The 26,096-nt window shown below is 32.9% G+C and overlaps 1 protein-coding gene across 11 annotated transcripts in view; it reads right to left on the reverse strand.

The window, feature by feature from the left end:
• Positions 1-26,096, reverse strand: part of VPS13B (vacuolar protein sorting 13 homolog B) — an 876,251-nt gene that overhangs the window by 593,491 nt on the left and 256,664 nt on the right. For 9 of the 11 annotated variants that reach the window (XR_005022793.2, XR_008996232.1, XM_036876002.2 and 6 more), the window contains exons 18-19: positions 6,587-6,721; positions 5,665-5,838 (exon numbers count right to left, since the gene is read on the reverse strand). Coding sequence is in view for 8 of the 11 variants with exons in the window: in XM_036876002.2 (XP_036731897.2) it covers positions 5,665-5,838; positions 6,587-6,721 (309 nt within the window). In the remaining 3 variants the exon portion in view is untranslated. Of the gene's footprint in view, positions 1-3,987; positions 4,685-5,664; positions 5,839-6,586; positions 6,722-26,096 lie in introns of those variants that run through there. The other 2 variants (XM_057497866.1, XR_008996233.1) reach the window with 2 other exon arrangements.

A 26,096-nucleotide genomic window follows, 5' to 3' on the forward strand; every position in this document is an offset into this window, starting at 1 on the left:
CAGTCACCTTACTTTTATTACAGTATATTGTTATAACTGTCCTATATTTATTGTGAATCTCTTACTGTGTATAATTTATAAATTAAACTGTATCATAGGTATGTTTGTATAAGAAAAAACATACTATATACAGGGTTTGGTACCCAGGCATCCACTGGGTATCCTGGAATGTATCTCACCCAGATGGAGGAAACTACTGTATTTGAGGAGGGACTGAACATGGTTCAGCAAGGAGAACCAAAAAACTATATTGTTCTGGTATTAAGAATTGTAAGCCTAAGATTTTACCCTGCTATAGTTTCATACATGATATAGAAGGAGACTCCCAAGTCAGAGACAAGGACTTTATTATTCACAGCACAACAAGCAGCAAGAGTATCAACATATGTGCATCAGTTCCCTTAGCCCTCAAGTTCCAGAAGGATGACTCAGATGCATTAAGGAGGATGCTAGCGCATGAAATGCCATACATGATAAGAGAAAACCCCTAGCTGAGGAATCAATCTTTTATAATGGGAAGTAAACATGCCTTCCATTCATTGGCTGCTGAGGGAAACTAGATCTGTCTTTCAAGACAAATCTAAACTAAACTAAAATCCTTTAAGAAACAGTCTAAAACAAAGAGCAGTCAGTTCACAAGATATACAAAAACTCCCATTCACAAGATATGCAAAAACTTGAAAACCTATAGCGAGTTGTCTCTTAATACCTGGAGGCCAAGAGAGACTGTTTCAACAGAAAGGGTATGGTCATATGATAAATGCCAAAGACTGAAAAACTTGAATAATGAGAAAGGGAAATAAAATTAAGAAATATAAGATAATACATTTTTTTCAGGTATATTTAGAGCTGACATTATTTCATGTCACTTATAAGAATAAAACTAGACCAAGAAATGGATATTACAGTAAAACAGAGGATCTAATAGTAATTAGAACTAACAAAGAAAGATTCTGGTAGATACTTTCTCCAATGGTAGATATATACATGAGGAGAAAGAAACACAGAGAGAGAAATGGGAATGTGGTTAACATGTATTAAGGACTTACCACTTAATTCTATCAAACACATTCATACTCTTGACCATGTTCATTTACTCATTTATTCAACAAATAATTTCTCAAGCATTTCTCTATGTGTAAGACAATGTTAGGCCCTGTAGATAAATGATAAGCAACCAGTGACTAATTCTTCCCTCAAAGAACTCACTGTCAAGTGTTACAGACAGACAATCACACACTATATAAATGTACACTGTCATTAAGTGCTATGAAAGAAAAGTACAGTGAACTATGAAAATGAATGTAACAGAGGTACTTAATCTAGTTGAGTGGTGGCATGTAGGGGAAGCCAGCATCAGGGAGGGCTTCCTTCAAGAGGCAGTAGTTGAGCTAAGATCCTAAGACTGAGCTGGAGTTAAACAGTTTAAGGTGAAAGAATAAGGATATTTGTAAGAATTCCAGACTGAAAAAAGAGCAAAAGCATAATTACCACTGAGAGGCTGAAAGAAGGCCAAGAGAACTGGAACATACAGAAAGAGGGAGACACATAAAAAGGGCTCCTGACACTCACCTCTAAATTCTTTGATTCTAAGTTTATAGAACTTTGTGATCATTTTATAGTGTTAAATAGAAGAAATCCCAAATTTATTTGTAGATTAATACCAGGATTAACATAGACCCACAACTTTTTAACAAGCAGGACCTGCTAGAAATCTTAGGGAAAACACAACATATGAGGAAGAGCCTAAGCCTGTACCTAAAGGGTAAAGAAAGAAAAATGCTTACAGCCCATTTAAAAATATTTTACATACATCAATTAAAGTCACAAACTGCTTCTACCTCTGAATGAACCAAAGACACATCTTGTTTATCTATTTGACCCCTAATATCTATACAAATATAATAACCAGAAATGTCATTAAATGGTTCTCATGCATAGTTAATAATGATACAAAATGTGGGCTGGCGCACTGCACTCCCACAAAAACCTTCAGCTACTTCACTGTAATCCAAGTCAGTCTAGTAAAGCAAGAACACAATCAAGGGGGAAAAAGGAAAAGTGCAAAGAGACTTACTGAGACTTTAAAGACAAAGCAATGTTGTGACATCATGAAAGGGTGGCTCTTTCGACAGTGGTTAATATGCACTAAGGCAAGAGTCCTCAGTTAAGTACATTCAAAGGTTTCAGTAGGTAATGTTTAGAAATATGGATCCTAAGTAAAAGGCAATATTATAAATAGTCTAGGAGAGTGGGAAAATGTTATATAGTTAGAAGCCCCAAGTTCAAGTTCAGTGTCTGATGACTTAGACTTCTAGGTCTCTTATTTCCTTATTGTAAGACTCAGATAACATTTACTATGCCAAAAACAGTCTTGTTTTTGAAAACAAACAAAAGAATTTATATGAAAATGATTTTTAAATTGTAAAGTATTTTTTTGTAAGTTTTGCTAATACCATTAGCATTTCTTTCAGTCATACTAATACCTAATTCCCATCACTAAAGTTGTCCATTCCCTCATACTCTGAAACCAGAGAAAAAAAACTCTACCTCTATTCCAATTAAGCTTCTCTCAAAACTTACTTCCTAACTGACTTCTATAATAAATCCACAACATTTGCTGGCTCCCAGTTTTAATCCCCTACATTCAATTTGAGAGCATATGCATAAAGGCAGCTGTCTTCCACATATCAAGCCATAATATTCAAGTGCCTGTTAGAATGATAACCAAACTCCTTTAAAAATACACAATTTTGTCTCTTAGCTGATCACTTACTACTCTATATTCAAATACATCTCATTCAGTTCTATAAACCTATGAGAAAAGTTTTTTTAACAACCTCCGCAGGATATCTATTTGTGAAAGAAACAGCAGAGATTACCTGTGATTCCTTTTTATTATTCACCTATAAGGGCTTAACTACCCAGCATTTTTCATTTTAAATATCAGGAAAGACTCCTGTGTCATTTCCCTTAGGTGCTCCAGCCTCAAAATCCAAAGAAAAGTAAAGGTAGTCAGCACTTACTTGCTCATTCGTTTGTTAATATTTGTTGATAACCTACTATATATGGATATTGTTCTAGACACTAGGAATACAGCAGCGACCAAAAGAGACAAAAATCTCTGCCCAAATGAAGCATAAATTCTAATGGGAAAAAATATCAACAAGATAATTCAGTAATATATATAGTATGAAAGACTGTGGTAAGCACAAAGAAAAACTAAAAAAAAGGTGGGGGGAATAAGTGTGTATCAACACATGTATATGCATACACATGTGCAAGAAAAAAATTTATGTACAGTGATCAGGAAAATAGGGTGATATTTTAGTGAAGTCAGGAAAGACTGTTAATAAATTATTTCATTTAAAATTTATGATTTGTCTACACCATCATTTAAATATACACAGACACACACACATCTCCAAATTAAATCTTGTTACAGGAACATAGATTGATCAGTATTATTTTTAAACTGGCTTTAAAAAATAATACTTATGAGCTCTGTCATAATCATATCACAAATACTTGAGTCATGACTGTAGGTGGCAACTGCCTGGTGGATGGAAAATTTAAATTTTAAAATGTCTGAAATAAAGTATGTGAATGTAGTTTAAGTAAAAACACATCATGTTTTAGGATTAAAACATATCCAAAGGAATATTTTCAAAGCACCACATACATTATCACATCACCATTATACACACAAATCCATAAACATATCACTAAGTATAACATTAGTGTTGAAGACTAGGTGAATTTCCTTAGCACCAAGAAAAAATAAAACTTCACCCTAGAAATATCATAGGTATAATTTTTTTAATAACAGTTTACTTTTAGGCCCAAAAGGCTAGAAATACAAACATATTTTTCTGACCCCAGAAATGCACTTAAATTACAAATAATAATATATTGTTCTGGGAAAGATCAGATTATTATTTAAATAGGCTTGACACATTAATCATTCTGAGTATACGGCAAAACAAAAAATTAGGATTCCCTATCCAATTAAAAAATATGTGGTAGATTCAAATAAGCTTAGTCTCTTCTTAAGTATCAAAATTCTAACTGAATTGTCTGGTTATTTTAATAACATTTTTAATGATTTGGTGATTTGAAAACAAAAACCTATCAAAAACTACTATAGAGATAATTATGTAAAGAAGTTTACCAAAAGGAACCTGATTAAATAAGCATTAACAAAAGCATGATGTTTTTTTAACTAGCAATCCCTTCTCCCTAAAACAGGAGTAGGCAAACCACATTGGCTAAGTCTGGTCCACCTCCCATTTTTGTGAATAAAGTTTTATTGGAAAGTCACACCCTTTCACATTTACATATTGTCTATGGTTATTGTTGTGCTAAAACAGCAAAACTGAATAGTTGAGACAGAGACATATGGTCCACAAAGCCTAAAATACTAGTTATCTTCCCCTTTATTAAAATATTTGCCAATCCCTGCCTTAAAAGATTGGTAAAATCTTTTATCCATAGGTACAGTCTTAGTTTGGGTTTACCCTCATCCTCATCCACTTTTTCCTTAGTGTTCCATATCCATTCTCACCAGGCTGATAACTTCTTTTTGAGGAGTGTTGTCTTTAGAATCATGCTGATGGGGTCTTCAGGCTCACCTTTCAAATACTAATTTCCAGTTTGTAACGTGGATGTCATTCAGCTGCAAATGCTACTGTAACAAAATTCATCTTTCAAATATTTTTGTATTCCTGCATATGGACACTTGTGCAATGATTGGAACATTCACCTCCACATAGTTTGTCTAGTTAATTACAGACCTTTCATGGTTTTTACTTTGAACTCATGCAATGATGAACAACATTTTCTATAAGCTATATTACTTGTTGAATAATTTAAACGGAGCTCTACTCTTAGACAGCTATTTGAAACCACTTCCTCATGGGCCAATTAACTCTAAAAAAAATTCAGGTGCCCTACTCTTTTAAGAACTCTGTATGCAGCTATCTTATTTCTAGCCTCAGTGACTGACCACCTTGGCTTTACTAACCACATCCTGGCTAACTGAACTCGTGGGAGATATTAGTCTCTTTTTACCATGCCTTTTTTTTCTCCAGTCTTCATTGATCCTCTGGCATCTCCTCTCAACATGAGAGGCATGGCTCTGCTATTATGGTGGTGAATGAAATGAAACCGATTCTAGGCAAAATACTACTAGAAAAATATATAACTAAGGAATAAGATCTTGACCTCTTAGTTTTTTCTTGGTTCTACCAACACCTTTTCCTTTTTGCAAAACTACAGAAAGCCCAAACACCTAATTTTAATATGGCAAACCATGGGTCACAAAGTGTTACTATCCCCCAAAAAATATTTTTTTCATTGCAATGTTTTAAATTTCTTTTACTCCTTCCTGCATATTATATAGTGTATTTTAAAACTCAGTTGGATTTAGAAGAATCTAAAAATGTTATACATACAGCTGAACTATCTCTCACATAAAATAAAACCGTGTTTGTAAACATAGGTCATTTATCAAAATGACACACTGCAGAGAGCATCCCAATGGACACAAATTATTTAGAAAAAAGAAAAAAGAAGAGGCCCTTTTTTTTTTTTTAAGTCCAATTTTAAAAAATCTTACTGGTAAAGAAAATGCAAAAAGGTGATAATGATTAAGTTTGTACTTACCAGAATTATGGCAGTAGTCCATATATTGTGGAACTTGGACTGTGAAGACTATCAAATCTGGAGCTAAGAGAGATTCTGGCTTTCTACTCTCATTGAGCCACTTGCTGCTATGAAGGTCTTTAGTGTCAGAAGGACCCTGAAGCAATGGAATCAACTTCTCTTTTCCACTATCACCTGAATAGAAATATTAATGAAAAAAAATCATATAAAATACAGAAGTAGCTTGAGAACGCTTGATCTTGAAATATACTATCATAATATAACATTTCAATATTTGGTCATTTTAGCTGTACATTTATTCTCTAAAAAATATTACTAATATAAAAGCACATTTAACTCTTAAAAATTAAGTTTTAATATTTAGCTAATTAATGTAGAACATGTTCAGTAAGCTTACAAAAAGGAAATACAGTATATTCTAAATATTCAGTGGACTCTGTACCTCTTTAAATTTCTCTAGAAATTTAATTTGCACTGAAAAAAAATTACAAATAGTTTAAGGAAAGTATTATGAAATAAGTATTGGTAAGAAGGTGAAGTATATTACAACCTTAAATTGAAAAACAGCTGGACTTTTTTTTTATTATACTAACATTTTAATTTAATTTTAAGTGTCATATATATCTGTATCTCCTATTCTCCCAAAAAGTATAAGAATGAAGTTTAGTTGTTCTCCCTCATTACCATTCTTAAAACTATGCAAAGAAAGTGTTTTTCATTAAATGGAAATTAATTTATTTAAGTAAAGAAGTATCATCCTGGCACAATTTAAAACATTTTTTCAAGTAAAAAAGAAAAAATTTAAAACCTCTGATTCATAGGAACAATGAGCAAATTCTTGTTTCAGTAACGTTCCTTATAAAATGCAAGGCCAATTCTCCTATACAGGCAATAAAGTTTTACACGGTCCAGCTGCACATACCTGGGGCTTTGGCACAAATTTTTATTGATCCCATGGTCCCAGAGGCACATCTGACCAATGATGTACTGCAGTACTTCAGTTCAACATTCTGGACTGAGCCCTCAAGAGTTGGCAGGGGATTCTTAGATTTCACACCTAATAAAAGAAAACTGCAAATGTACTAGCTGATTGAATTTAAATAATTTTTATATTCCTTCACCAAGGCATTTAAACTTAATTATACCTTAATTATCTGCCTCAGATGTTCTTACCGTATTTGTGTTAGGTTTCATAGTTCACTGTTTAGGCGGTGGAAGGATGCAAGTTTAAAATAAATGGGCTGAACTCTCATAACTACAGTTATGTAGTCAGCTCTTGATTAGTCAAGCTCAAGAAGTAAGTATCTTAAATAATCATGTGTTTTAACAAAACAGGAGACTAATAAATCATATTTAATTTTAGAATACAAGAGCAAGATTTGTAACAAATGTAACATATAAATTGAGTTTCATTTAGGCTGATACATCTTATTTCAACAGGAAACTTTTAGGGTAAACAGACTCCTCAAAATATGCTGGTCAGGTGGGTTGAGGAAAAAGAAACAAGGTATCTCAAAACAGCAACTAAGTTAAAATACAATAGCTTATAAACAAAACTGACATGCCATGTGTAGATAAAAGAATCAAAGGAATTCTATATCAATTCACCAAAAGTGAGCATTAACATCTCTATTATATGCTATTGCTGAAGGACATAAAAGTAAAGAAGGGAATAATTATCATAAAATAAATGGTAGAAAAATTTTAATTTAGAAGGAAGAAATTCATTTGGCCCTAAATGGTCGGTGAGGATTAAACAGGCAGGGAAACTTAAAGAATATTACACTAACAACATTTCAAACCACTAAAATGATAATGATAAAGATGAAAAACTCTAATCAACTAATATTTACTGAGGACTTATGTTATTTTATGCTCATATCTATCTCTCTCATTCAACCCTCATAACAGGCCAACAATAAAAATGTACATTATCCTCATTTTCAGATTAAGATACAACAGATTAAAGGAATTAAGTAATATTTTGCTCAAAGTGCTATAGTTAGTGAAAGAGCTAAGGTGTATAATACAATCTGATCCCTGCACAGAAGACTGTACCCATCATTTTGCCTATATTCATGAACATCTACCAACATAATTTCCCTTCTTTTCCCCATTCCAGATTTTGATTAAATATATATTATTCACTATTTATATATAGTTCCTCTTAAAGGACTTCCAAATAAAACAAAAATCATAAACTTCCTATGATAGATATATTAAACATTATTCTGAAATCTTTTATCTTTAATAACCTTAATGAGGTCAGGAAGTCCCATAACCCCCAACAGTTTTCCTGAGATGGGGCCCAAGAATCTGCAATTAACTAACACACTACATGATTACAAATAGTTAAAGGACATCATCAAGAAACACCTTCCCATTACTAACCCTTAATTCAGAAAGACCTCCCAATTGACTAATATCTATTTGGTTGTTACATAAACAAGTATTAATTGGCTGCTATTTTCTAATATTCACCACCTGTGTTGTTTCCATTTGAAGTGGTATCTATTATCCTCAGAGCAAGACTCTAAAATGTTATGTATTTATACACTTTTCTGTAATTTTATCAGATTCTCAAAATCTGTGACTCAAAAAACTCACTCAGAAGATTAAATGATGCCATAGTTTCTTTTACAGTATACAAAGTTTAGGACTCTACCTTCAGTCACAAATGGTAGGTCTCTGTTAATACCTAATGCATTTATATATAAGACTTTTATCAAAAGAGGTTACTTAATATTTGAAACAATATCAAAATTGTTATTATGATAACAATTTCATATACCTATATAAATGCACCTTGGTTTAGATTAACAGTATCAAGAACTTAGTTCATATTTTTATGATCATTCCACTTCTCTCATATTTTAAAATTTCTTCTAATAGCTAAAACATGTTATGTATAATTTCACAAGAAAGCCTTTTTTATAGTTTGTTTTTAATGCCACAAGCTCAGATTTTTAAAAAATAAATTGGAGTCATCTCTTGATGGACTTCAACAATGGAGAAAAGTTGCTAGTAAAAAACAATCTTGGTAATGTAAATCATGGACTTTGGGTTATTATGATGTGTCAATGTAAGTTGATCAACTGTAACAAATAATGTGCCACTCTGGTGGGGTACATTGATATTGGGGGAGGCTATGCAGGTATGAAGACAGAAGGTATATGGGAAATCTCTGTACCTTCCCAATTTTGCTGTGAACCTAGAACTGCTCTAAAAACAAAAGTCTTAATAAAATAACCTGGGTTTCTTTCCATTCCACTTTCAAACCAAATCTGTAAAATGTCCCAAATGTAAGCACTGGAATGTAGAGAAGAACAGAGTCTTGGCATTACACAACTCACAGTACCACTCACATTGTGTTCTACATGAATGCTGCTTTCTGAAATTGTGAATGAAAATCTGTTAGGGATGCAACATGGTTAAACAAAAAGAACAAAAGCACTGAAACTAAAAAACCATGGCTTGGATATAGGCAGTATTACGAATATTAGTTAGGTAACAATGCAGGCCACGATTTATAATTGTTACAAGTGGAGGCCAAAATACTGTAGTTACTCTTCAAGTAACTTTTTTTATGAGAAATCAGATGAACTTCACACAGAACTTAAAGAGAAACTTCAGTATTTTGGTAATATGTATAGTCAGCTGGCATGAATCAATATCAATAGGACAACCACGAAGATAGTGACAGTATTTTGCATTTGAAACACTGCCTTTACAAAGCACTCCTACATACATATACTCAAATACTGCTGCCATACAGTCCATTAGAGGAAGAGAAGAGAGAATAAAAGTTGCTTAAGAAAAAAATACTTAAAGGTAGTACATTATAATTCATACATGGTCATAATATAATCTATTAAATATAAATTTAAGTTAAAATTGTGATACTATATTATATAATTTAGGTAAGAATAGAAATAGAGATAGTGAGTATTGGCTCTAAAAGCTAAATCCTCTTTGGTAGGCAGTATCATCCTGCCCCACCTTGCAAAAAATGTCTACATCCTAATACCAGGACCTGTGAATATGTTACCATACTTGTCAAACAAGAATTAAGGTTGCAGATGGAATTGAAGTTACCAATCAGCTGATTTGAAATAGGGAGAATACTATCACCAGAGACCTTAAAAATGAAAGAAGGAAGCAGAAGAGGAGAGTCAGAGAAAGACACATGACAGAAAGAAGGCCACATGCCAAGGAAAGCAAGTGGCTTACAGAAAGTGGAAAAGGCAAGGAAATGGATTCTCTCCTAGGACTTCATAAAGAAACATAGCCGTTCTGACACCTTGATTTTTGTATGAGACTCATTTCAGACTTCTAAACTACAGAATTCTAGGAATATATTTATGTTAAGACACTAAGTTTGTAGCAACAGAAAATATGTAGATAATATCTAAACATGGAAAGTAAGAAAATTTCAATATAAGCATTTTTTTAGAAATTTAGAGGTAAATATATGCAAAACTGTAATAAAATAAAATGTCATTCAGGATGCTCAAGCAGTCAGGACTCATGCTTGATAAACAAAAACAGTAAAAAGAACAGGATAGCGAACCAATAATTGAGGTTTCTAAAAGGGGAAGGAGATAAATTCTTTTAACATATACATTGAAGGGATAAACCACCTTAGCAGAGTTATAAAGGACCTAAATTACAGAAAATAAAAATAGCAAAGACTTCCCAAATGGTTGATACTACAGTAAAAGGAAAGCATTAACATCAGGGGAAAAATACAAGGAGAAAATGAAATGAGAGGAAGATACATCACATAAGAAAGTGGGAGTCAGAATAAGAGTAGTTAGAACAGGAAAGATAGGTGTACCAAGAAATCTGGCTGCTTCTAAGACTCAATATGTGACAAAGATTGCAAATGGCTCCCTCTGATGAGACAAGCAAATAGGAGACAGCAAACTTTAAAAGGCAGTGGTTGACTTTTCATTGTTGATAATGTTTTTAACATGGAAAAGAAAGTGAAGTGGTAATCTAGGGTTGAGTTAAGCCAAAATGTATGAATAAAGTAATAGATATAAAATATAACTACCTGTAACTGCTAGATATCCAGCAGTTAACTGCTAGGTAACCAGCCTATGCAGTACCACATGGCAAGTTAACTTACTAGTTTGACTGATCCTAGGTGATGCAAGAAATTAACATCTGACTGATGACAGGACTGTGGTTACAAATTCTCAGGGAATGCACCCTTCCCACTTCCTCATCAAGGCCAAAACAAAGAAGCTTCTTTATTAAATTCAAAGTGTGGCCGATTTTTGAAACAGTTCACCTTTTCACTGGTCTTTAGTAGTGATGAGAGTAGGGAAACAGAACACGCCTTCTCCCTTCTTGTCCCCACCCCCTTTTGGTGATTAAAAGCCAAGCCACCTGATAACGTGGTTGCCAGAGTCCATTAGTTCAGTCAATGCTTGAGTGCCTATTTCCCACTCTTGGTTTTCAGTTTCCTCCTCGTTTTTTCTTTCATGCAGGTTCAGCAACTCACTTAGAATTTATGTGTTATGTGTTTGTAGAGGAAAGGTTTTCAGGTTAACTAGTATCCCATGCTGCCAGGAATAAAAGTCACATCATGATATGCTATATGTTTCTTAAGAAAATGTAGCTTATAAATGAATTTTCTCCTAAGATTTCACTCATGATAGAAGAGGAAGCAACAAGTATTTTTTAGGTTAAACACTGCAGGAACTGCAGAGATATTAAACACGTTATAAACCCCAAAATGTACTTAACTACACTGTTTTAGTTTCCTTCTCTGTAAAGTGAGTATATGTCACGAGCTACCTTACAGAATAATCATGAGCACTCTAATAATAAATGGACAGTGGTTAACAGAGCAGTTGGCATGTAAGTGGTTCAATAAAAATCAGCTAGTATATTCTCACTATTGTTACTATTACTACAAACAGTACACATGCTTAGATTAGGGAAATTGAGTTTACAAACATTAAGGAGCAATAAGGAAGTTTACTGAAAGATATATTAATCACTAGACCTTTACTTTAGTATAAACTCTGCTCTTCCATGAAACAGCTGTCATCTTGGATTTAAAACCTTTGTGGTTCAGTTTCTTCATATGAAAAAGTGAGTAGTTGGATTCAATTATAACTAAGTTTCCATTGCTCTGAAAGCCAATGATCAGCTGTAGTGAAAGGAGATTAAATACTATATGATGGGATACAGAAAAGTGGTCTTTGAAGGGAGTAATATTGTCATAATACTGTCAGTATTTTTTTAAAGACAAAGAAAATTTACACTAAATGAAGCAGTTAATATGTTTTTGTAGATATGGTAGAAAAAATTATGACTAGGTAAAGTCAGCAATTTCAGTGAAAGATGAAAAAAATTTAAAAGAACTAAAAACTTGTTTATTAAATGATACAGCAAGGATAATTTCTGAAACTTTTTATATTTTCCACTAGCCTCTAAGAACTATGTAATATATGAAAAATAATTTTTCTTTATTATATAAATAACAAAGTGATACAATATTAAGAGTTTTTTAAATGTATATATAAGTTCTGGGTTGAAAAAATAAGTAATATCCAATTATTAGTTATGATTATTTAGTATTATCCCCATACAAGAACTTAAAAAATAACACTTGGATATGAAAATAAAATGCTTAGAAAAATCAAAGTTCCTGCTTCTTAGATTAGGTAATTTCATAACACATATGAGGAGAATATATGTGAAACTAAATTCTCAGTAATAACCACTGGGGGGAATATCCAAAGGACAACTATTATACAAAAGTTGATTATATTAAACTCCATATTCTGACAACAAAAGGGGGAAAGAGTGGAGGAAATCACCACTCTTGGTCACTAGATTAATAAACAAAACAATGTAGGCATTACAGCAAAAATGAAATGAGATCATTTAAAAATACCATGCAGGAAGTGTAGAGTCAATTTTGAAAGGCCTTATTATAAACAGAAAAGGGAAACTGTGGCAAAGATTTTTTTACATTTTTTAAATGTGGATAAAAATGCTAAATGACTAGCTGACAAAGTGAAAGAAGCCATAATGAAAGGAAAAACTATCTTTTAAATTAAGGAAACATCGTGTGTGTGTATATGTGTGTGTATGTGTGCAGGCTGGTGGTAAAGGTTTGCATTCACATCAGAATAAAAACAAATGCGACACATCCACTCACTGCGTGCGGGACAAGATGACTCTTCCTGCCTTAGGTTAACTTACATTCTGCCAGGACACACCCTTAACTCTACAGTATCATACAATTACCAAGGTAACCATCTGACCACTATGAAACTTTGGTTCTGATAAGCTATTCTTTGACTGTATGAACTATGACTGCATGCAACCAAGATTCGATCTTGCTACTTCAATCACTGGCCTCCAATCCATGACAAAATCAAAGCACTCCTGCATATAACACTGGACTTTCTTTAATCCTGGTTTAAGGAAGTGAATTTTTGTCTGCACCCATGCATGATCATCTCCAGATGCTCCCTCATACTACACATGGACTCACATGTCTCACTCATTCATTCACTTAGTAAGTATTTACTATACCCTGCTATATGTCAAGCAGAATCTAGGACTATAGGGGTAAACAAGACCAATTTAGGATCTTCTCTCATGAAATGCACAATCTAGTGAGAGAAGTATTGTTGGCCATTAAACCAATAACTACACAAATATGTACCTACATAATACTATGAAAAGAGCCAAAAATGGGAAGTTTAGAGTGCTATAAAAACATAAGGAGCGAAGGGATTAAATTAGTCTGGGGAGTCTTAAGAAAACACCACTTAAGCTACTTCAAAGGAGTTAGTCAAAAGAAGGAACTGGGGTAAAGGTTTCTCACTCATGCAATACTGTCTCTGCCTAGACACAATGTCATAACCAGGATAGCAAACAGATGGCTGGTGTGGACACCATTCAAAAGACAACACACCACATGTTATTTTCATAAAGGTGGTAATAATAATAAGACTAGTAAGTATACAAAACCTGTAAGCAAAAGTTATTGTTATAAATAGAAATCAAATGTGGCCAGCCCTCTTTGACAAGTCAACATTTCCATTTTTATTGTATAAATATTCATAGGGAGAAGCCAAAGACTTTACACAAACTTTCAAAATTTCTTTCGAAAAATACATTAAAATTTTAATCAATCACATTAAAAAGCACTTAGAAATTTGTTGAATGAATAAGTGAATTCATGAATCAATGAATGGCAAAGAATACAAAAGCAAATTCAAGTAAGAGGAAACAGAAGTAATTAAAAGATATATGACAGAAGATCAATTTACTATAGATAAAGAAAAGTGAATTAAAGGAAAAGTGAAGTATCTGTACGTACGATCTACAATATTTAATATTGTTGAGGCCTCATTAGAATAGTTATTACCCTTGTTTACCAGTTGTATTATATATTCGTGGAATGATTTGAGAAGCAATACATATTACATTATTTCTAAATTTTTATAATTTATCACCAACTTATTCTAGGGAATTTATCTCAAAGAAATAACTAAAAGAAGAAGAAAATGCTTATAGCAATATTAATTACACGTCAGCAAAAAAGTCGGAAAACAAATGTCACAAGAGAGGAGAATGGTTAGGTGTGTTATGAAATATTACTATTATTACTATTACTATTATTATTAAAAACCTGTTACTTAATGTTTATGTAAAAGTATACAAAACATATTAAGAAATGTTATATCAAGCAATAGAACATAAAATGGTACATGAAATATGGTTACAACTGTGTGAAAACTACACATGGAAAAATATTAGAAATTACATAGAAATTGAAATTAATGTAGAAAAATGAAATTTTGTTAAACTTCTAAATAATCTAAAAACTAAGTTTGGAAACTTAAATACTATCACATAATAAGGTTTCATATTAAGTACTCTTATTATTACTCTATTAATAACTACTCTATTATTAAATAAATAAATTATGCTCTGTAATCATTGTAGATAGAATCAGGAACAAAAACAACCGCTACTAATTTATATGTGTGTGTATATGTATATGTGTATGTGTGTGCATATATGTGTGTGTGTGTGTGTGTGTGTATAAAAACATAAATGAAATGAAAGAGGATAGAGTACAAAATATAAATTTACAAATAACACCAAGCTTTTCCAGTGAATAGCCCAAATATAAAAATAAAATAGATGATGATCTCAGGACTATAAGAAATACATTTAAAAGTGATGTGCAAGGAGAGGAAGAACAAATGATGATGCAATCTATAACATAAACTGAGCTCTAAATTATTCAGAAATCAGTATAGGACATATCCCTAAAAAATAAATGTCACTACAGCCAAATTCAGAGTAAGATATCAAGTCAGGTCGCTGAGGTGTGGTTAAGCAAACAAATAAGAGCATCAACAAACAGATGACTACTCAAGGCCACATTCACCCTAATTCTAATAAAAGAAAAAAAAATTATGATTTTTAAAAAGGTACTTTTTCATAATTCATTATACAAATGAACTATTTCCATATCCTGTCTTCCAGGAAGACATGGTAGACTTTTCCCTACTGCTCATGCTAAGTACAACTAAAAACCCAACAATATATATTAAACAAAAATAAGAAGACTGAAAGATGGAAAGAAGAAGGCAAACCAGTTAGGGAACCTCAGGACCCAAAGAAAGAAACAATGGTGAAGTTTTGTTTTTGCCTAATATACACCAGATTTGAAGCTAAAGAAACCAACAACCCAGAAAGGCCAAAGGGTACAGACAAAAAATTCCCAACAAAAGCCAGTTCTCCCTCACCAAGGAACTGTAACAAGCATCCCAGTAAGACAAAAAATGTTTAGGTAACAGTTCTACTCCAGCCAAACACCACAGAAAAAAACTGTGGTCTAAGACTTTCACCAACTCCCAGCAACAATGAGCTGCCTCACTACCCCTAACCAGCACCACCAAGACAAGGGACCTCAGTGGAGGCCCCTCATGAGAAGCAGCAATGAGGCAGAAATCCAACCATTCCAAACCACAGAGATACCAATGGAAATCAAAATGAAAGTTAGAATTCCCACCATAGGCCAGAAGTTACTAGGATCCCCCTTTCTTCAATAACAATGGAAGCCAAGTGAAAAGCCTGGGCTTCTGCCCCCACCTGTCGGTAATAAGAGTGCATGTCGCCTTCCAGTGTTAGAACATTATCAAATGAAGCCAGATAAAACAAAAGGTTTAAGTAAAATCCTGAGTCTCAGAAAACAATACCCAGAATATCCAGATTTCAGTTGAAGTCACTTGTCATATCAAAACCAAGATCCAAACTGAATGAGCAAAGACAATTAATATATGCCACTAAGACGACAGAGATGTTATAACTGACAAGCTTTTAAACAGCCAGGCATCATAAAGATATTTCAAATAAGCAATTATAAGCATACTTGAAACAGATGAAAAAGATATAGCAAAGAAATAAAAAAGGAGGAAGGGAAGACAAAGGGAGAAAGAAACAACAACAGTCACATAAAGAGCCACCAAAAAGAAATTCTGAATTGAAAAACACAGTAACAGAAATAAGAAACTCAATGGATGGGTTCAATTCCAGAATGAATAAGACAAAGGAAAGAACACTAAAGTGGAAGACAGAACAATAAAAATTACCCAATCTGAACTGTAAAGAAAAAAAAAAAAAAAAGAAGAGAAAAGAAAGACCAGAATCTCAGGATCTGTGGGATCATAACAAAAGATCTCACATTCATGTTATCAGAGTCCCAGAAGGAGAGAAGAAAGATGGGGCTAAAAAATACATGAAGAAATAATAGCTGAAAACTTCCCAAATTTTGCAAAGGCTTAACCCTGAAGATTAAGCTAAGCCAGCCTCAGGGTACTCAAAGAAATCAAAACACTTTATAGATAAACTTCTGAAATTAAAGACAGAGGAATAATCTTGAAAGGAGCAAAAGACTAGTGACACTTTTACCCATAAAGGAAAAAAAATTCAAATGAATTTTCATAAGAAACAATAAAGTCCAACAGGAAACAGCAGAACATTTTCAACTGTTAAACATATCCTTCAGGACTGAAGGGGAAAACCAGTCCTCTCAGGTAAGTAAAGCTAAGAAAATCTGCATTATATTATTAAGCATTCAACTTAATGGAACTTTTAGGTTTGGAGCTTTAACTTAAGAAGGCACAAACTTTTAAGTAGAGGACCTACCCAAAAGTTAAAGTAAGTCCAAACAGAAAGGATAAAATAAGGAATGTTGTAGTACTGGGAAAAAAGAAACAATAAGCAAAAATAGGGTGAGTATAACAGACTTTCCTTATCAAGCTTTCTATACTACATTTCATATTGACACAAAAATAAGAAGAATATATGATGTGGGTGTCAACATATATAGATGAAATATTTAAGACAATTATATTAGAAATAGTGGAAAGTAAAAAAATATAAAGGTAAGTATGGTTTCTACTCATCACTTGAATTGGAAAAATGGTAACACTAGTAGACTGTAATATAGTAGACTGTAATAAGTTAGATACATGAAAGAATAAGCCTAAAACTATCACTAAAAAAGCTTCACATTCTAAAATTCATATAGAACCACAAAAGACCCCAAATAGAAAAAGAAATCCTGAGAAGGAAGAATAAAGCTGCGGGGATTATGCTTCCCTGACTTCAAGCTCTACTACAAAGCCACAGTAATCAGACAATTTGGTACTGGCACAAGGACAGGCCCATAGACCAATGGAACAGACTAGAAGGCCCAGATATAAACCCCCAAGTATATATGGTCAATTAATATACGATAAAGGAGCCATAGATATAAAATGGGGAAATGACAGCCTCTTCAACAAGTGGTGTTGACAAAGCTGGACAGCTACATGCAAGAGAATGAAACTGGATCATTGTCTAACCCCATAAACAAAAGCAAACTCAAAATGGATCAAAGACCTGAATGTAAATCATGAAACCATAAAACTCTTCGAAGACAACATAGGGAAAAATCTCAATATACACATGAGCAGCTTTTTCCTGAACGAATCTCCTCAGGTAAGGGAAAATATAATCAAAATTAAAAACAAATGGGACTACATCACACTAAAAAGCTCCTGTACAGCAAAGGACATCATCAGCAGAACAAAAAGGCATCCTACAGTATGGGAGAATATATTCATAAATGACATATCTGACAAGGGGTTAACATCCAAAATATGTAACGAACTCACACACCTCAACACCCAAAAAGCAAATAACCTTATTAAAAAATGGGTGGAGGATACAACCAGACAATTCTCCAGAGAAATTCAGATGGCCAACAGACACATGAAAAGATGTTCCACATCGCTAATTATCAGGGAAATGCAAATTAAAACAACAATGAGATATCACCTCATACCAGTTAGGATGGCCAACATAGAAAAAATGAGGAACAACAAATGCAGATGAGGATGCAGAGAAAGGGGAAACCTCCTACACTGCTGGTGGAATGTAAATTAGTTCAACCATTGTGGAAAGCAGTATTAATGTTCCTCAAAAAACTAAAAATAGAAATACCACTTGACCCAGGAATTCCACTCCTTGAAATTTACCCTAAGAATGCAGGAGTCCACTTTCAAAAAGACATATGCACCCCTATGTTTATCGCAGCACTATTTACAAGAAATGTAAGCAACCTACATGTCCATCAGTAGATGAATGGATAAAGAAGATGTGGTACATATACACAATGGAATATTATTCAGCCATAAGAAGAAAACAAATCCTACCATTTGCAACAATATGGATGGAGCTAGAGGGTATTATGCTCAGTGAAATAAGCCAGGCAGAGAAAGACTAGCACCAAATGATTTAACTCATCTATGGAGCATAAGAACAAAGAATAAACTGAAAGAACAAAACAGCAGCAGACTCACAGAACCCAAGAATGGACTAACAGTTACCAAAGGGAAAGGGACTGGGGAGGATGGGTGGGAAGGGGGGGAGAAGGGGAATAAGTGGCATTACGATTAGCACACATAATGTAAGGGGGGCACAGGGAAGGCAGTACAGGACAGAGAAGACAAGTAATGACTCTGTAGCATCTTACTACGCTGATGGACAGTGACTGTAATGGGGTATGTGGTGGGGACTTCATAATGGGGGGAATCTAGTAAACACAATGTTGCTCATGTGATTGTATACTAATGATACCAAAAAATAATAATAATAATAAAAAGCTTCACAACAAGATACACTCAAAATAACTGAACATAAGTCAAAATGTATTCTAAATAATGTTCAAGTAACTGACAAGAAGAAAGAAAAAGAAAAATTTTTTAAAGAAAGATCAAACATAAAATAAAAACATAAAAGGCAGGCTTCAGGCCTAACCTACCTACAGTTACATTAAATGTAAATGTTCTAAATATAGAAATTAAAAGACAAGATTGGCAGACTGGAGTAAAAATATGACCAAACTCTACACTGTCTAAAAGAGACTCAGTTCAAATGTAAGTATGTAGGCAGGCTGCAGGTAGGTAAATGTTTAAGAAAAGGTAAACCATACAAATATTAATCAAAAGAAAACAGAACATATTAAGATACCACTTCACATCAAATAGAATGGCTATTTAAATAAAGACAATAATAAGTATTGGTATGAATGTGGAGAAACTGGAATTCTCATACCCTGATGGTGGGAATGTAAAATGGTGTAGCTGATATAGAAAACAACTTGGCACTTCCTCAAAAAATTAAACTTAGAAATCCATATGACCAAGCAATTCCACTCCTATGTAATACACAAGAGAACTAAAAACATATGTCCACACAAAAGCTTATACAAGGATGGTCATAATAGTCAAAAAGTAGAAACAACTGTCCACCAACCAATGATGGATACACAAAATGTAGTATACCAGAACTATGGAATATTATTCTGACACAAAAAGAAACGAAGTACTAATACATGCTATAAGATGGATGACCTTGAAAACATCATGTTACTGAAGTCAGACAGAAAAGGTTACATATTGCATTATTTCACTTTCAGGAAATAATCAGATAGGTAAATCCAGAAATACAGAGTAAATTAGTTATTGCCAGGGAATGGAGGTAAGTGGGAATGGGAGTGTCTAATAAAGGTATGAGATATCCCTTTTGGTGATAAATTTTCTAACTATAGACAATGGTAATGGTTGCATAACTTTATTAATATAATAAAAGCCCCCGAACTGCACACCTTAAAATAACTAAATGGTAAATGTTGTGTTATGTGAATTCAATCTTAATTTATTTAAAAAGCAGAAATGATTGTATTAACATGAGATTAAAGTAGATTAAAGAGCAATAAAATCCCAAATAGCAGAAACCAATTAAATTTAAACTAGTCTTTAGTTATTTAAAGATGACAGAAATGAACAAATTTATTTAAAGTAGTTTTTTTTTAAATTAGTAACACTGACAAACATCTAGTAGGGCTAACAAAGGAAAAAAGAAAACTAGAAGCCATAAATTGCCAATTTCAGGAATGAAACAGGATATTACCACAGACTCTGCAGATACCAAAAGGTTAATAAAGAAACACCACAAACAATTCTGTACAGAGAATTTGACAACTTTGATGATAAGGACCAATAAATCAAGATAAAAAACAAAAACATTCCCAAAAAAGTAATCTCCAGGGAAAGACAGAGAATTATAACAAATCTTTCAAGAGGAATTGATATCTCTTCTATACAATCTCTTCCAGGACAAAGAAAAAAAGGAAACACTTCCCATTTCATTTTATGAAGCTAGCTAGAATTACCCCAATTCCAAAACAAAGCCCTCCCAAAAAAACACATATTCTTCATCAATATATATGTGAAAATATAAAATATTAGATAATAGAATTCTGCAATAAGTTTGAGTGTGTATAAATATAAATACAAATACACTATGACCAAGTGTGGTTTATTTTCAGGAAAGAATGTTTAGTTCAATATTGGCAAATCAATGTAACCCACCATATTAACACACTAAAGTAAAATCATGTGTCAATGCAGAAAATGCACTTGACAAAATTCCACAACCATTCATGACTAAAACTTCCAGGTAAACAGAAATAGAAAAGAAGGTCCTTAACATAAGAACGAACATTTACAAAATAATCCAAAGCTCTTAATGGTGAATGACTGAACACATTCACATTATAATTGAGACAAAGACAAAGATGTTGGTTCTCACTGTTATTGAACATAATGCTAGACGTTCTAGATAGTGCAATAAGACAATAAAGAAAAATAAGAGGAATATAGATGAGAAAGTAAAAACAAAAACCAAAAAGCCCATCCCTATGTGCAGGTGATGTAACTATGTACAAAGCCCAAGTAATATTTTTAAAAACTTCTCGACCTACTTACTGAGCTTAGTAAGGTTGGAGGATATAAAATAAAAATAGAAAAATCTGTGTATTTTTATACATTAGCAATGAATATGTATGCACACTGAAGTTAAACATACAATATCATTTACAATAATTGAAGAAATGAAATACTTAGGATAAAATTAATAAAACATGTAGAGGATTTGTATGCTGAAAAGAATGCTGATGAGATTAAATAAGATCTACATAAATGAAGAGACATATAGTGTTCACATATTAGAAGACTCAACTCAGTAAAGATTTTTTTCACACACAGATAATTTTTTCTAAAATATTTATGGAAAAGCAAAGAAAAACAATAGCTAAAATAATTCCAAAAAAAGAAGTGGGAGGAATCAGTCCACCTAATTGCAAGACTTATTACACAGCTACAGTAATCAACACTGTATGGTACTGGTGGAAGAACAGATATACAGATCAGTGGAATAGAATGGAGAACTGAGACACACACAAATATGTCAAATAATTTTTGACCAAGCTACAAATGCAGTTCCATGAAACAAAGACAGCCTTTTCACCAAACAGTTCTATAACAGATGAATATCAATAGGCTTAAAAAAAAAACAAAGAAAAAAACTTCAACTTAGGTCTAACATCTTATTTTTAAAAGCCAAAATGAATCATGGACTTAAATGTAAATGTTAAACAAAAAACATTCAAGAAAAAAAAAATACAGGAGAAAATCTTCAGAATGTAGGGCAAGGCAGAGTCCCCTCACTTCTCAGCAAAAGCACAATCCACAAAGGAAAGGTTTTGATCTCACCACAATTAATAATCTTGCTTTGTGAAATGCTTTTGAGAGGGTGAAAAAAGAAACGCTGAAGACTGAGAAAAGATTCTACAAACCACATATATGACAAAGGACTAGTATGTAAAATACATAAAGAACTCTCAAAACTCAACTGTAAGAACAAAAACAACCCAATTAAGAAGTGTGCTGAAGACATAAACAGGTATTTCACTGAGGGGATATATAAATAGCAAATAAGCATCTAAAAAGATATTCAATATCATCTGCATTTCTATCAGAGAAATGCAATTTATAACCACAAGGAGATATCACTATACACCTATCCAATCAACTAAAATAAAATACAGGGATAAAATGAAATGATGGTGACTATGTTAGAAAATGGATCATTCATACATTGCTGGTGGGAACATAAAATGGCTCAGCCACTCCTGAAAATGGTTTGGCAATTTCTTTCAAAACTAAACATGCAACTACCATATAGCCCAACAACTACATGCCTGGATATTTATCCCAGAAAAATGAAAACTTATGTTCATACAAAAACCAGTACACCAAATGTTCACAGCAACTTGTCAGTAATAAACAAAAACTGAATACAACCCATATGTCCTCCAACAGCTATATGGCTAAACAAATTTTGATATATCCATACCATAGAATATGATGCAATAAAATTATTGATACACACAACAACTTGTGTGTATCAATTGTGCTGACAGAAAAAAGCCAAATTCCAAAACATCACATATTATATGAGATTCTGTTTATATGGTATGCCCAGAATAGGCAAATCTATAGAAACAAAAAGCAGATTAGAGTTTACCAGATGAGACAGAGAAGGGGTGAAGGAGTGGTTATTTGAAGGATATAGTGCAAAGGAAAGGTTTTTAAACCAGAAAGAACTGGCATTTACACCACAGTGTAAAAACAACCAATACCACTGAATTGTACACTTCATAATTGTTAATTGTATGTTATGTGAATTTCACCTCAATAATACAGAGAGAGAACAGAAAGAAATCAATCTAGAACAAGTTTAAAAAGAAAATCCATTGGTTCACATATTGCAAACCTAAAACACATCTGAATACCTACCTATATATTACCCTTTCAATCTCCCTTTTAGTTCATGTTCATGAAAATTCATTTAATGAAGAATGTTCCAGGCTTAAACTATTAGCGGATGTTTGTTCTAAGAGTTGAAGGAAAGAGAAATACAGGCATTTGCATATGTAGAAGGGACCACTATGAACCTTTATAGACTAGTAAGTATACCTTTCAATTCTTAATGATCTTCATCAACTTATTTTAGACCTACCCTAAAAGAGCTATTTTACAATCCAAAATGTATGCAGTCTTAAGGCCTATAAAATGTTCTAGTTCTTGAAGAGCAAATACTGAAAACTACAAAGAAATATTATTTAAGATTTTCAAAACTATTTTTAAATTCATATATGGATCTTAAAAAGAAATTGTGGTAAATGGCATTTTTTATTATTAAAACTAGAAAATTATTCCTGTGTCCCTGAAAATAATTTTTATCAGCCAAGTCAGCAACAAATTTCATGCTACACAATGTTGATACTAACAGGTTATTACACCAAGAGAATATTAACCTTCAATCCCTAAACCACTCAAGAAAAGTTTGCAAGAGTACTTTTAGCTTCTTTATCTGGTCAAAGCACTAGAAGCTAAGTGGTATCTGTACAAACCGATCATTTCACCAGCAGTTTTATATTTCTTTAAAGCCTCATATAAAAAGCACCTGCCTAAAGTGAGTAATGGAGTTTTATATTCATTGCACTTAGGAACAGCGTATGTAACCTATTCCGTTTTCCTCCCTTGTGGAATATATTTCAGCTTATATTGCACAACACATTACCAATGCATATAAAGACTCTCCAATCAGCCATTTGGACTGCAGTCAGCAACCTGCCTGAGTGCCTTATTTTTTTCCTTGCCCTACATAACATACTCACTTTATTCAACTAAAATGAGAAAATATTTTAAAGACCGTGATCTTACTTTCTTAATAAATACATAACAAATGCATGTGTACTAATGGGAGTACAAATTTTGAGACACATCCTTGAACAATATTTTTGCAGTAACAGTTAAAAATTTATTGAATACATCATTCTAAGAGAAAACAGAAGCCTATATGGGATGCCTTTATGTTTTCTCTACTGAGCAACCTACAATTAGAAAACTATTATAACCACACTAGCAAAAAAGGTAAGTTAATTTGGACCCATGAAAGGCCTGGAAGTGGGATCAAACTATTATTAAAATTGGATCAACCTCTTATCTGCCAGACCCCCAGTATTTTCAAGATATAAATATCCTACTCATTGCCAAAACTTTCCAAAACATGAATGAGCACAAATTTTTTAAAAAGTAATTATGGAAATGTGGTATTCTATTTTGTAGCTGAGACCTATCTAAAACTTAGGTACAACTGATTGAAAGAATAATGAAAATTGAAGGAAAAGAATTAGAAAAAAATTAGATTTGCCATAATTATAAAATTATGATTTGGTAATATTGTAAAATACTGTAATATTTATTTCAACATACTACTAAATGAATAAAACATAAGAAACTGAATGTATTCAAGACAAAAACTCCATACTGCCCCTTGCTGGTACCCTCAGGCAATAACCTTAGGCCAATAGCTAGCATCAAGTAACGGACATTTCCTTACACCCAACTATACAATTTCAACTACATTAAGTATTGAAGTATTCAAATAGCTATAAAATATAGTGCCTGCCCTCCAATAATTCATAATCCATTAGGCGAGAAATAAAAAAATAACCAAAAATCTAGCTAATTCACTAACAAACACATCAAGTACAATAAGAAATCTAGGAAATTAGCAAAGCTGTGATAAAGCTAAAATCTAAGGCAACTGTTGGCCAAATTTTCCTGGAAAAGGGTAGATAACAAATGTTTTAGGCTTTATGAGTTATAAGGTCTCTATTGTACTTTGTCAACTCTGTTGTTGTAATACCGTAGCACCATAGACAATAAATAACCAAATTACAGTGGTTCTGTACCAATAAAAACCAGGCGGTGGCCTCAATTTGTTCCATAGGTCATCCCTTGCCAATCTTTGTTCGAGGGGACCTGTTCTCAACCCTAGATCTGCATTAGATAAACACAAACAATTTTTATATATGACCAACATTCACGCCACACCCTCAGAGATTCCAAAGTAAGAAGTCTTGTGTAGGGCCTGCACATCAGTATATTTTAAAAGCTCCAACTACTACTCTAGAGGCAAAGAAATTTTGATATGACAAAATTATAGGACATAAAATTAAGATTTACGTTTTAGCACCCATCAGTTTTGGGCCTGCAAATGGAGAGAAGGAGGAACAATGGCAGGTCACTCTGAAAATCAAGAGGCTTATATTCACAAAATAATCGGACAATAAAAATCAGTAATATTTTTTCAGAATTAAAAATATTTAAAGAATGGATCTACACTCTCATGTTGGTTGTACCATTATTTACAATAATCAAGAAATGGAAACAACCCAAGTGTCCATCAATGAATAAATGGATAAAGATGTGGTATAGACATGCAATGGAAGGTCATACAGCCAAGGAGGAGGAATTCCTGCCATTTGCAACAACATGGATGGATCTTGAGGGCATTATGCTAAGTGAAATAAGGCTGACAGAAAACTACACTGTATCACTTATATGTAGAATCTAAAACAAAAAAAAAGGCAAGCACAAAGAAACAGAGTAAAAAAGTGGTTGCCAAGGGCAGTAGGGTGGGGGAAGTTGCTAAACAGGTACAAACTTTCAGCTATAAGATGAGTAAAATCTAAGGAGCTAATGTATAGCATGGTAACTACAGTTAAGAACACTGTATTGGATAACTGAAATTTGCTAAAAATAGAATTTAAATATTCTCACCATATATATATATATAAATGTGTGGTGGATTTGCTTAATCTTTTCACAATGTATACTTACATCAAATCATCACGATTTTCAAGTACAGCACGTTAAATCTTACAATTATATTGTCAATTATACCTCAATGAAGCTAAAAAATCGATATCTGAAAAATAACTAAAATCAAGAGCAATTTCTTAGACTCATAAACAGAGAAAGCAGTCAAGTGTTATACAGGGTAAGGATGATGAATGGGTGAAATAGGTGAAGAGGAAAAAATAGTGAGAACATTTGATATCTTGATCTGGGAGATGGCCAAATGAGTGTATACACATGTCAAAATTCATTTTCTGTACACGAATATTTGTGCATTTTTAT

This window comes from Manis pentadactyla, chromosome 3, assembly GCF_030020395.1.
Source record: "Manis pentadactyla isolate mManPen7 chromosome 3, mManPen7.hap1, whole genome shotgun sequence".
In the NCBI taxonomy this organism is placed as follows: Eukaryota; Metazoa; Chordata; class Mammalia; order Pholidota; family Manidae; genus Manis; species Manis pentadactyla.